The sequence below is a fragment of the Poecilia latipinna genome, unplaced genomic scaffold (assembly GCF_001443285.1).
Source record: "Poecilia latipinna isolate Pla-1442-1.1 unplaced genomic scaffold, P_latipinna-1.0 Scaffold29, whole genome shotgun sequence".
Taxonomy (NCBI): Eukaryota; Metazoa; Chordata; class Actinopteri; order Cyprinodontiformes; family Poeciliidae; genus Poecilia; species Poecilia latipinna.
In genome coordinates, this window is record NW_015112645.1 from 387,351 (window position 1) to 400,804 (window position 13,454).

At 42.8% G+C, this 13,454-nt stretch overlaps 1 protein-coding gene across 1 annotated transcript in view; it reads right to left on the reverse strand.

Annotated features, from left to right (window-relative positions):
- sorcs3a (sortilin related VPS10 domain containing receptor 3a) overlaps positions 1-8,698 on the reverse strand; it is a 229,626-nt gene extending 220,928 nt beyond the window's left edge. The window contains exon 1 of the mRNA XM_015039692.1: positions 7,833-8,698. Coding sequence (XP_014895178.1) covers positions 7,833-8,387 — 555 coding nt within the window. The 5' untranslated portion in view covers positions 8,388-8,698. The remainder of the gene's footprint in view (positions 1-7,832) is intronic.
- Positions 8,699-13,454: the final 4,756 nt, after the last annotated feature.

The following is a 13,454-nucleotide window of genomic DNA, read 5'->3' on the forward strand; positions in this document are numbered from 1 at the left end:
CATGGAGGGTGAGAGGGGATTTTTTTTTTTTTTTTATATATATATATATATGACGATTTGTGGTAAATACAGAAAACTGGATTTCAACCTTGAGGAAAAACTGTCAAGAGTGTTTTAACATCCATCGCGAAGGAAAAAAACTGAAAAACGTCAGTAGAGAAATCTTTATATTGGCAGTAACTCTTGGCTGTTTTCTAGTGTTTCACCCTCATCTCCTCTAAGTAATGCCTGCCACTGGACAGTAGAACTGCTTTCAAAATGACAAAGAGATGCTGCTGAGCATTAATGTATGAGCTTGTTGGCATTCCCACTGCTAGAAGTCCTGAAGACACAACATAGAAGGAATCAGAGCCCTGAGATGTGGAGGATACAAGATAAATCAGTGGAGTTTTATTGTGATATTCTTCTTTTCTTTAGAACAAAAATGTCCAAAGTCAGTCCTTAAGGCCTGGACCTGCAACTTTTAGTTGTTATCCTGATTCGATACACCCAGGTCAAATAAATGGCTCATTAGCTGGACCAGGAGTCAATTCAGTCATTTTCTTTGGTTGCATTTGAGCAGAAACATTTCTAAAAAGATACACATGATCTTTTTAGATTGTCTGTGACTGAGACATGTGGCTTCACGTCTCAGAACATGAAACCACAGCAGCAGAGGAATAAAGGAAAAACCAGCATGAAGTATTAATATTCCTCAGTCCTAAAGGAGAAGTGGTTTAATGGGAAGGAAGCAGGAAGTCGTTTAGGCCTTCAGCATGCTGCTTGTTAGCACGTCTGAGCTTTTACTTTCCTCACAGGAAAAACTCTTAAACGACCATCGGATGCAAATGAAAGCCAGCCAGATTTTATGTGTTCAACAAAAATATCTGGAGCAGACAGGGTTTTTTTTCCCTTTTATTTCTATAAAACCAGATCATTCATGGACACCTGCTCTGGAAGAATCCAATAACCTGCAGAGAAAAGAGCCTTTAATGTTTCACACCAGCCCGGCTGTCTCTGCCGTGTGACATTTGTGACTTTAAAAGTTGCTCATGAGAGTCTGCATGGGTTCCTTTGCTGCTCAAAAAGGGGATTTGGGAATTTCAAACACACAGTCAGCTCTATTGATGACCTGCCAGATATGGATGACCTGCCTCGCCGTGATTCTACCGTTTAAAAAGACCTCTTCAGTCTTTCACCTATCTGTTGCACGTCACGCTGGTTTTTTGAAGCACACTGACAACGCTGAGAGCGGCACGTGCCGCAGCGCGTCGAGCGAATTCAAAGAAGGGAAGCTGTGGCAGCCAAAAGCGATGAAAGGGACAGATTTGTTTTGAATATGCTGTCGAGAGGCGATCTCAAGGTTCCCAGAGAAGAGATGAATGTTTCAGGATAACACTGCTATCCATTTTTGTCTTCAAGCTGTCATTCACAATGCCATTATGTTCATGACTGCCGGGGCTGAGAGGCTACAGTGCCTCAAAAACACTTCAGGAGAGAGCCTGGCACATCGCCGCAGGGACGCTTCATCTGAATTATGTTAATCAGCATTGTAAATGACAGCCAGTCTCAACATGGCTACCCTTATATGATCCGAGGCAAGGCCTCCAACACAACCTGCAGCAGCCCGAGGCAGACATGAGGACAGGACTGACAGCAGGCTGTCTTCACCACCGCTGGGGGTGAAGACAGCCAGTTGGACAAGCACCGAGAGATAGTGAGAGTGCATTAGCCCAGTGTGCACGCCTCAGAGGACGCACCACAAGCCCCCTGGGAGCCCACTACAGCACACAGGTAGCAGCGCTGCAAGACACGGCCGGCCGGCCCGCATGAAACGCGACTAAGGGGAAGTCTCTGGACCAGAGAGGTTGTGAATTTATGTTCCATGTTGTGGTCAGTCAACCAAAAAGGGCTGCAAGTCGGCCAGTTCACATTCAGCTGCATTTATATTTTTGGCATTTGGGCCTGGGGCGGTGGAATGGTCGAGCATGGTGCGGGGGATTGGCATGTTGACTAAAGGTCAGTGGAATGGGGCCTGTGCCCTCCAGAGCATGCCTGTATGAGTTTGTGTCAGTTTTCAGCATTTTGTCAGCACTTTAAAACATGCGTATGACTGTTGCAGTGATTCATCAGAGAGTTTTGTGTTTGCCATTGGGTCCGCTGAAATTTTAACTGTATAAACCTCCTCAGTGTTCAGATTTCAACATTTGGACCCAAAAGGAAAAACAAAACTTGCAGCTGCATCTTGATGAATAACCATCGAACTGAAACAAACACGCAGCTGAAACCAGATACTCACTGCATGAAGAGACGCAAAATGTTTCCTTCTCACCAAGACTAAACCCCTAATTTATTTTAATTAGGATTACCCAAAGTATGTTTTACTTGCTAAATGCCAGAATAAAGAAACTGTAAACATCCTTCGAATTTAGAAATTTACGCACATTTTTTAAATACCTGGCAGAATTGCCTCTAAAGCTGGATGAGTGATTGAGTTTCTGTGAAATGTTGCTCATAAAACTACTGTAATTTTGGCCCACTGTGTCCTACACCTTTCCAAACTGACCTTCACTGAGATCAGAGCTAATCAACAACATGGACTCAGCTGCCCTCAACCACCTTGTAACTATTTGGTGATACATTGGACCCCTGGTCAGGAGCCACATCCTCCAGAGAATAGCTAAGATATGCAATACCTGAGCTCACCTCTAAAAACTCCCATAATTAGCTACTTTAATAGTGTAGGAGAATTAGCCTTTCTCCATTTATCGACGTCTGACGTCAAAGAAGACTCAGTGAGTTGAATTCATGAATTACATTTATTAATACAAAAATACAGCTGGTCCATTGCTCATGCTATCATTATGGGCTAACAGAGCAAAATGGCATCAAGCAGCAGCTTGTAGTTCCCTTTGTTGGCCTCTATGCTATCCGCCCTAAAGAGGGCGTTCCCTAACGAGTCGTTTCCTTCAACCTTAGCTTTACGCTTGTGCTCCGTGTGTGTGTGTGTGTGTGTGTGTGTGTGTATTAGCATGCAAATGCAAATGCCAGCCTCCAGTGTGACAAGCAGCATTGTGCCACATGATTTTTTGTCTGGTATTTTAGATATGCTGAATAACAAGAAAAAAAATAGAAATAGAAAATAAATATTTTGGAGTCAATATGTCGTATTGGTGGGGTCATTGTTCATTTAGTCCCAAGCTTTAGCTTCCATTGTCTTTGACCTCAGTGGTTTCGCATAATGCCCTTTCCTCATGTGCAGTGCTACCGTCCCTCCTGCAGCAAGACGCCCACAACATGATATCCCTCTTCACAGTTGGCACATGGTTCCCAGGCTTGTTAACTTTTTTCATTCAAATACAATGATGGCCATACGCTTCAGTTTTAGATAACAGGACATGTCTCCAAACATTTCAATCTTTGTCTCTGAGTGCATCTGAAAACTGCATTTTGGCCTTTTATGTTGCTCTTGCAGTAATGGCTTCTTGAATTGAATTACTGAAATAAATCCACTTTTCAATTGAGTTGCACTTGTGGATGATAAGTTTGATCCCCTGTTATTGTTTTTGTGTTACAATAGAACAAAGAGAAAACTCTGCAGGCCAGCAGCTATTTTTGAGAAAGTGGTGCACAAAGCACCATGTGGCCCACTCTGTGGCTTTCTAAAAATGGCAGCAAAGTTGTGTTTTAATAATAGAAATGCTCTGGTCCTGTTACAGGGTGGCCATGCCAAGAAGAACTACTAGACTAAGATTTGGATGCTTTAAAATTAAAAATTGAAAAGCTAATACCAAACTCTGAAACTGGCAAAGGAAGCATTTCATGTGATTTGATCAGACACGATGTTCAAAACATTTATTAGAAATTAATCCATGAGCATGTCATCTGACACACAACCACCACAAGCTAACCAAGAACCCCAACTGTCCACCAAGTCAGATGCCTGTAATGGTGACCGTCGAGTTAAAGACCTGGTTGAGACAAAGTCAAAGTCAGAACTTGGTCAGGAATAAAACCAGGAACCTTCTATGTCCAGCAGTTTGTTTGCTCCATACCTGATTTCCTTTTTTCTACATGTTTTACATTTCAGTATTTCAGAATATAAAGCCATTTAAATATTAATCATATGGTAAACTTGTGTAGCATGTTATTAGGTCCAGAGGACTTCAATGTGTTTCAGAAGACATTCATTATTTCACACATTGTGGCCACAGCTGCCCTGTGGCTGTCTGACCGCCGTGCTCCGGCGGCCCTGGGCCCTCTGACCGCCGTGCTCCGGCGGCCCTTTGGCCCTCTGACCGCCGTGCTCCGGCGGCACTGGGCCCTCTGACCGCCGTGCTCCGGCGGCACTGGGCCCTCTGACCGCCGTGCTCCGGCGGCCCTGGGCCCTCTGACCGCCCACCTGGTCGAAGTGGTGGCCCAAGGACACAAAGTCAGAGAAAGAAGGAGTGGGGGCTTGAACCAACCTGCAGCCCAACGATTAAGGGACCTAAGTTGCCAACATCACCTTTTTTTATTTGGATGCTTATGGCTGAATAATCAGGAAGCGTTTCAGTAACACCACATCTGTTACTGATAAAATCAATCAGCTTTTAGGAATTTTACATTTTAATGTTTTATGGTTCAAACAATGATAAAGATGAGTTGACCCAGGAATAAAAATTAAGCAATTACACAGGTTTCTTTCAGCATTTGCAATTAGTTTGATGTCTGAACTTTGACTGGGCCACTGCAGATCCTTGATTTTCAGAACCACAACTGGACATTGCTTCTTTAAGGTAAATGCTAATGTCTTTCCATCTTAACATGGTCTTATAAGTTCCACAGCAGCAAACCGCTGATGGTGTCCAGTGAAAGTGTGTGCTGCAGAGCCTGGATGATATCGAACATGAAGACAAGGACTTGGATTCTTTACAGGTTTCTGCAGATGTGATGATGACTTGTTTATTCCTGTTGGATTAACCTCATTTTAAGACTTGGTAAAAATAAGATTCTTTCAGTCTGTCTTGACAAGTAATACCTTAGAAATTAAAAAGAATGTCACATTTCACAATGAATGTACAGCATGAAGTGAAAGACAAGGGCATGCTGTGGAACAGCTGCTTCCATCTGGAGCAAATGGCACCTGAGGAGGTTTGGTCCGACCAAACAGCCTGTGGCGTTTCCTCTCCTTCAGATCAAGCTGACAGGAAAGGTTAAACCCACCGAACAAAGATGGTCACCATCCGTCCATTAAGTCCTGCCTCTCAGCTGGGAATTTATGTTTACTATAGCGCACTGCAAAAGTACGTATAGCTCATCAACCGCTCTACATTTTGTCACAACTACAGACTTCAGTCCATTCCTCGACACAATAATGCAAAATTAGAAAGTAAAAGCAAAACAAAGCTGAATTTTTAACATTTCTTTGGACATCAAAATCTCAGAAGGGGGGTAAATATTCAGACATTCACTTTCGCAATTGCCTGCAGGATAATTATTAAATGATCTATGAGTAATTTATTCTTAATATGAATCCAGATGTTCTGTGACGGTTCTAAAACCTACGAAGACATGACTGTCCGTTCAAACCGACCGTCTGGGCAGCGAGAGCCCAATTCAGAGAAGCAGCCAAGATGGAGGCGGTAAGGTTTGGGAGGCTGCAGAGATTCAACGCTTAACTGTGAGACTCTGCTGGCACCGCCACCAAGAATCTGGCTATTATGGAAAAGAGGCAACAAGACTGCTCAAACGAGCTGTTCGCAGTTCAACACAAGGCATGTAGGGAAATCAAATGTGTTGGACGGTGTTAAGGTCAGAGGAAACCAAAGTTAAAGGTTTATCGTTACCTGAACATGCCGGCCTCACTGTGACTCAAGGTGGTGGCAGCATCCTGCTGTCAGCAATGGGATGAAGCTGGTTAGAGTTAATGAGTAGATTAATGGAGCTGCATAGGAAAACCTGTTCAGAGGCTGAAAAGGGTCATAAACCAGATTTCTACTCCAATCATCTCTAGTATCTCTACTTTGACACTTAATGCAATCTTGATTTATTGAAGGGAATTATACAATTAGGTCTTCGGCACATGTAGCTAACCAGCTTCTGTATAGAGGTTCACCTTCCAAGAGGACATTGACCCTAAACATGAGAGCTTCCACAGAGTGCTGCAGTTAAAGCATATATCTGCTACAATGGCCTAATCAAAGTCCAGGGGTAACAGCAGTTCTCTGTCCTGCCAATCTGAGATCAAGCCAAAGAGGAATTTCAGTGTGGAGATGTACCTGCAGTGTCACGCTTCAGTTTTCTGATTTTTATTTGATAGAGGAAAAAAATATATATCACTTTACTAATTATGCTGTTCGTTGTGTTGGCATCTTACACAACCCCCAAATTACATCGACCTTTATGTTGTAATGTCACAAAATGTCAACAACTTTATTATTACTTCTGCAGGGCATTGTACTGTTAAACAGCTTTAAACTGAAGCACCAGCAGCAGCAGAGGGACGATCTCCGCTTCTGTCCTCATTTATCCTGATTTTCACCACGAAAAAAGAAACTTCAAAACAGAGATAAACCGTGAGCATTCAAACCTTAGGGGCAGGGGCCCTTCACAACCCCTCACACACACACACACACACACACATACACACACACACACACACACACACACACACACAGCCCCCTTAGTCTTCACTGCGGGTTAAAAAAAAAGTTCACTGACCATCCCATAATCAGCCCAGATAAGACTGAATGTGCTACATTTTGCTCTTATTTTAATGGAGTAAAAAGAGCAGCCATAACAACAAATACAGCTGCTGAAAGAAGAAGTCCTGGGTTCCTGCTGAGCAGATACAGCCGCGTAAAAATGATTCGGGTTTATTTCTGCTCATTATCCTCCTCCTGGAATAGAAGCATTGGAGTAAGAGCTGCAGCGTATTCAGCCGGTTTCTGAGCAGGGCTGGTTCTGAATGAGCTCCGTATTACTGAGGCCAGTGAAGTGGCGCTGGGCATAATGCTGCACTTCTCTTTGACCTCAACACTCATTTCTGCTGCACTCAAAGACCCAGAGCTTCCAATTTGCAAGTCTGAAAATGAATTGTTTTCTTTCATGATTCTGGCAAAGATGAAGCAGATGCATCATGTCAGATTACATGAAGTTGATGGAATAATGCTCAAATCCCGGTGTAATATTGCAGATAAGAGCTGGACTTAATCTCCAAACACCCCCTTTGGAAAATGTGAGGTAATGCAACAGGGGTTGGCATCTTTGTATTCTGAAGGATAACAGATTTTTACAACCAAACGAGGATTCTAAGTAAAGCCAGATTTGTCCGTTTTTAAGGAACCCTGAAAAAATATAATAATAATAATAATAATAATAATAATAATAATAATAATAATAATAATAATAATAATAGATTCCGATTTAAATATATTAAGGAATTTCAGGGTTTCTCTGAAACGTCTTTAATAATTCAGGACTCCCTCACTCCCCAGTCACTTAATTTGGATTGAAAAGCTGGCATCGCTGGGGAGGAATGAATCATGTATTCGCTTATCTCAGATCTGCTCTGAATATTTCCGCACCCAAAATAAAATATTTAACCTAATCGCGCCTTTAAGGCCACACGCAGATAGAGAGCGAGCGAAAAAAGCAGCTGAGTCGATTGTTGAAGAAAGAAAATAAGAAGTTGAAGAAGTGGCTGCGAGGTTTGGTGCGCGCAAATCGCGATTCTGCTCAGGTCTGGCAGCGTGCGTCAGTGCGCATCTGTAGCTGGAGGTGCACCTGTTAACAGCGGCACAAAGTGTGCGCTGCGAGGAGTTTATCCGCACAGATCAACCAGGGGGAGATAAGAAGAGAACTGCACTCACGCTGCTGTTTTGTCCGGTCCAGTAGACCACGGCGTGGTTGTGCGCAGAGTCCCCAGTGAGAGCGAAGGTGCTGCTGTTGAGCCTGGGCTCATCCTGCCGGGTATTTCCTCTCCCATCTTGCCTGTTCCACCCGAATTCCGACCGGCCGGCTTTGTGGCTATCCAGCTGCGCGGTCCGGCCGGTCCAGTCGCTGTCGCTGAACTCGCTAAAGTCTGGAGCGCTCCTCTTGGCTCTCCAGAGCGCAGCATCCTCAGCCACCCCAGACTCGGAATCGTCTGATTTAACTTCATCCAAACTAAAATTAGGGCCAGAAGTAGCAAGCATCCCAGATTCCCGACCGGTAACCCGGGGTTCCCTGACCTCAACCGCCTCCTCCGCGGGGTCGGAGCGCAGCCCCGGCGCCAGCTGCAGCTCCTCCCGGTGAAGTTGAACAGGCGACGGGCAAGATCCGCAACTTATCTCCGCCCTGGCGTGTTGGAGGGCATGAGCGGTGATCAGCAGCCAGAGACCCAGAGAGATGTGCGAATCTGGGCGGGTGCCAGCCCGAGTCTCCATCGCTGACAGAGATCCGGGTGAAGGACGACTGGAGACCTGATTATCCGACACCTCAACTCCTCTCACTCAGGTCGCTATGCAGAAAGTGACGCCTCGGTTGTCCGCCTGGATGTTTTTCCAAGGAGGGGGGAGCAGCGGGGGGAAAGGGCTGAGGGGGGAGTAAAGTGCTCCTCAGCGAAACTGTTCACGTCTGAGGAGCTTTTGGTCGGAAAAGCCACCACACAGGAGGGAGGAGCTGATTCTGAGCCAGCTGCCGAGTGAGCGCCCGGAAGAGACGCTCAGTGTTCTAGTGTGTGTGTGTGTGTGTGTGTGTGTGTGTGTGTGTGTGTGTGTGTGTGTGTGTGTGTGTGTATGTGTGTGTGTGTGTGTGTGTGTGTGTGTGTAACAGAGAAAGAGAGAGAAACGCTGTCCATGGTGCTGAAGCTTCTTTGAAGTGTTCAAATCTGAGCAGCACAGAATAGTCACTGTGCTGCAGCCTCGGATTCTCCACACAGCCTCTCCATTTTTGTTGCTTTTTATTTATTTCTGCTACTAATTCACGAAGCACATTTAAAGATTAAATTTGTAACATATGGCTGGAAAAGATTCAAGTTGCGTTGGTGTGTAAATAAAACTGCGCTGTTTGGATCAGCGCAGAAATGTGCGGTGGCGCAGCAGTTTGGAGAAACTAAACAGTCATGGATTCAGAAGGAAGTGGTTCAGTTTTTCAGCGCATTGAGTGGAGCTGGTTAAGGTAGAATCAGCAGCGCCATCTGGGATCAGAGTAAAAACAACAAAAGTCCTAAAGTGTTAATCCTGTTAGATGTAACATATTTCATTAGTTATAAGGCTTAATAAATGCCGATTCTAGAATCATTTATCTGATCACTTCTACCTCCTCTAGATCTGTCTGGCTTTGATTTAATCATAATCTCCCCTCTATTTTTGCTCTAATTAATACTGTTATTTATTCTTATTTGCTGATTAATTTACTCATATGAAATAAACTCCATGCTGGTCAGTCAAAAGAATCATTACTTCATTACTCATATTTCAGTTTTTTCTCTCCATCACTGTAGTATTATCTAAAACTACAGTGATATTTTTCCTATGTTGTACATTTTGCCTCTTATTTCTCCGTTTTCAAACATTCATCTTAGTTTCAATCTGAACGTTTTCATTTACCTATAAATCGCTTCTGGCTCACTTGAATTCCCCTCACTTGGTCTAAAATAGAACAAAAATAAATAAATAAAATGTTAAGCTTGTTAATAAATAAAATTGTTGGAATGTACAACACTTGGAGTTGTAAATAAGGTCTGAATGGAGACGCTGTTGGTAACTGTATTTGAAGCCGCTATTAAAGGATAGAAAAATATATTTGTTGTGAATTGGTACTTAAAATGAATTTAGTTGTTCAGTTTGGTGTATTTAAATTCCAGAAACATCAGTTTTAGTGCTTTGTGCAAGTTAAGGAGGCTGAACTAAGAGTCAGAGATCAAACTCTGACTTAAATGTTATCCAGACATAAACTTTCTTTATATTTTTAAAATTAACACACAGTCAAAAACCTAATGCTCATGGAAAAATAAATACTGAAATAGTTTTGGCAAAACTTTATAAAACTACTATAAATATATTACATTTATAAAGCATGATCATGTTTATTTACTAAATATAATATTTAAGACAATCTGGAAAACATTGTTTCTTTTCTCCATGTATTTATTTATCGTTCTCTATAAGGCACACCAGAGGAAGCAAAGACTTTTTTTCCTTGTCTACAAAATATTTAATTCAAATCAATCATTTTTGCTTGCGTACTAAAATATAGTCAACCAATGATGAGTAGAAATAGTTCATTTTTTAACTGCTGGTTCAGAAAACGTAAAGTGCAATGTTTTTTTTTTCCCTTCAAAGCAATCACGTTTGCTTTTTACATTATAATGTGAGAAGTTTAATGAAAAATAACTTACAAAACTTTATGAAGCAGTTCCAATGGAACAGGAAATGGTACCAGCATTCATCTAATGAAAAGGCTAACAGGTGGAGCAGTGATTCCAGCAATGAACCAGTGAGACTGAAGGTTATTACAAATGAACCAGATGAACTAATCAGAGGAAATGTGGTACAGCTGTGGCAGAATGGAAGCAGGAAAACTGACTGAAAGAGACTAACCAAGACAGAGGAGCTGAACCAAGACTCAAAAACTACATAAATACAACAGGAAAAACTCTTATGGCAAAACATTCTAATAATGAGCACAGGGAAATGAACTGAGTATGGCAAGACTTCAACATAAACCACATAAAATGTTCAAAACACAAAAATGAAGACCAAAAACCAAGCCCTCAAGAATTGTGACAAAGACATTGATTATTGATGCTCTACAGCTGATCAACTATGGATCGCAAATGTAGTACAGAAAATAACAGCTAGGCAAAGAGTGAAATATAGTTCAAGTGTAATCTGTAAACTCAAGGCAGCAGCCGCTGACTGGCTTGTCAAAGTGAAACCTAAATACTCCCAAACAGCCTGATTTAACATTCCTGTAAACCAGGTGTCGTGTTCACATGCAAGAGATGTTTGCTCTTCCATGTTTCTGCACAGCCTCTCATGATCCTGCAAGAAGCATTGAAGTCGGATCGAGATGCCATCTTATTGTTATAGACTGATACTCATAAAATGCCACCATATTTTCTTTGGGTGTAATTTGGAGCTCAGCTGGGAAATTTTCAGACTAATTTCTGACTTTATCTGTCGTTTATAGGTGAGCCATGAATACACTCAAACAAAGAAACCCCTGGGGCCTGAAAAGCCTTAATTTCCCCACAGGCTGCAATTATTAGAGATAAATGTGGACAGGCCACCTCGCACTGCAAACAAGGTCGTCTTTTGTTCATTGTTTATTTATTTAATCTGCAAGTTTTGTAGTAATAAAGCCAGGGGGTTTCTGTTAGATGGCATCACCCTACTATAATGTCCGTGGTGTGTGTATGTGTGTGTATGTGTGTGTTTGGGATGGGGGCTGCAGGGTGGCGCAAGCCAGCAGGAAACAAGCTGTTTAAAGACTGTTGGCTCAAATAGTGAGAAAGCTCTTTCTGTCCAAGTGACGTCATCCTTCAGTCTGAAAACCATCTGGGAGCAGATTTTAATTTTGTTTTCTCACAACAATCAGATCATGTCACATAATAAAAATTTAATAATTATTGTGGGGATTTTTTAAGTTACAGTTATGCTACAGTTTAGACTCATTCTTTCTGTGTGGCAGTGCAGAGAAATCTGATTAAACTCCACATTCCACCGCAGTGGTCCCCGTGTATTGGTGTATAATTCTAAAACTACCCCGTCTGCTCCGCACTTCTCCTTCTCACATTAAAATCACTGGGAATTTGCTGGGATTCAGACAGAGCCTCTGGGGTTTACCCTGATGTTCAATTTGTGGCCAGTCAAGTTGATAGACAAGGACGCAACATGTCAGGCCGCTAATGAATAACCAAGCTGCACTTAGCCACTCAAACAAACCCACTCCCACAGAGGAGGAGAAAAAAGACTCACTCATTTTATTTCATGCACACACATTCCCTTTCTTTCCAGGTCCTTGATGTGCAGCTACACAGTCTATCCCTGCTCTCCTCTCCGTCACTCTCTCATGCCTCTGGGCTCTGCCTTATTTCTCCCCTTGGAGTGGTGCAACTCTGCCAATTCCTCCCAATAAATCAGATAGTGCACTCTCTCTCCTCCAGGAACCCAAACCCTGAACCCTTCTGCAGACTGAACCGGACTTCTTCCAGTTCTTTCTGATTGGAGCCAAAAAGCAAGCTCGCATTACAGATTTTAAGTCGGTGCATTAGCTGACCTGGCCATTTTAATTTGTATTTTTAAGGCTGATCAGTTCCAGTTCCAGTGAACATTTTTCAAGTTTGGACAGAGTTTGCTAAACATCCAAGCCAAACTGGACCAGTTTCCGGGTCAAAGCGCGAGGTGAGGGAGTCACTGGATGATGTCGCTGTTCCATCATTACGATGCTGCAGCATTATTTAGTCTTTTCTCTGAAAATGGAGAGCCCAGACACTCAGGAGGAAACTCCTTTCAGCCATTTGTCTCCATGATCTCATTTATTCAGTCACAGATGAGGTTGGAGTGAAGATAAGCCAGTAAATCCAGAGTTTTGTCATTTGGTTCAGCTCTTTGTTCACCATGTCACACCACTACAGCGCTTATATATAAACAGCACCAAACCACTAATGGACTTTCTGTCCATTTTTCCTTCTTTCATGAACAACTCCTCCCCGACCCAGAGAGGGCGCTCTCCTGTCTTCTGGTTCTTTTGGAGGTGCTAATTCTCATCCTAGCTGCTTCATAGTTAGGATCGTCACATCCTGATGAAGGCAACAGAACTAAATCATCTGTGAAAAGCAGAGGCCCGATCCTGAGCCCACCAAAACGGGTCAGGACCTTGGCTGAGTTGGCTCCACCTACAAATTCTGTCCATAAAGGCTGTGAACAGAACTGATGAGACAAGAACCGATAAAACCCCACAGAAACGACGTTCCTTCAGCCAGATGTAGGTCACTGGACCCCCCTCCCCCCGGAGCCCATAACCAAAGAGGAAAGCCCATATTAGGGCTTCTGCCCCAACATGAGCAGAGGGGTCAAAGGTCTCAAGGTCCAGGTGAGTTGTGGAGAGGCTGAAGGCAGGAGCATTGATGCTCTGATCCTCAGCACAGAAAGTGACTTCAGATGTGGAATATAATCAATGTGAGTTGTACTTACCATTTATGTATTTATTTTTCATTTATTTATGTTTTCTATTTGCTTTTATGAAATATCACATTTCTAAAGTCTGAAAAATACTATTTACCTTTCAATGCATACCATATAGTCGGCTTAATACGTATCCAACAATACTGTGCATTCAGTTCCACCATGACTACGGTAATTCAGATGAGGCAACATAATTTACTACAAGGTTTTACATTTCCTGGCTTAAACTGATGCCTGATTAGATATAAAGATTATTTATGAAGCTGAAGTCCCAGACCTCAGGCTTTGAGTCTCCATAGTCCAAGTCGTGCCTGAAGTGTC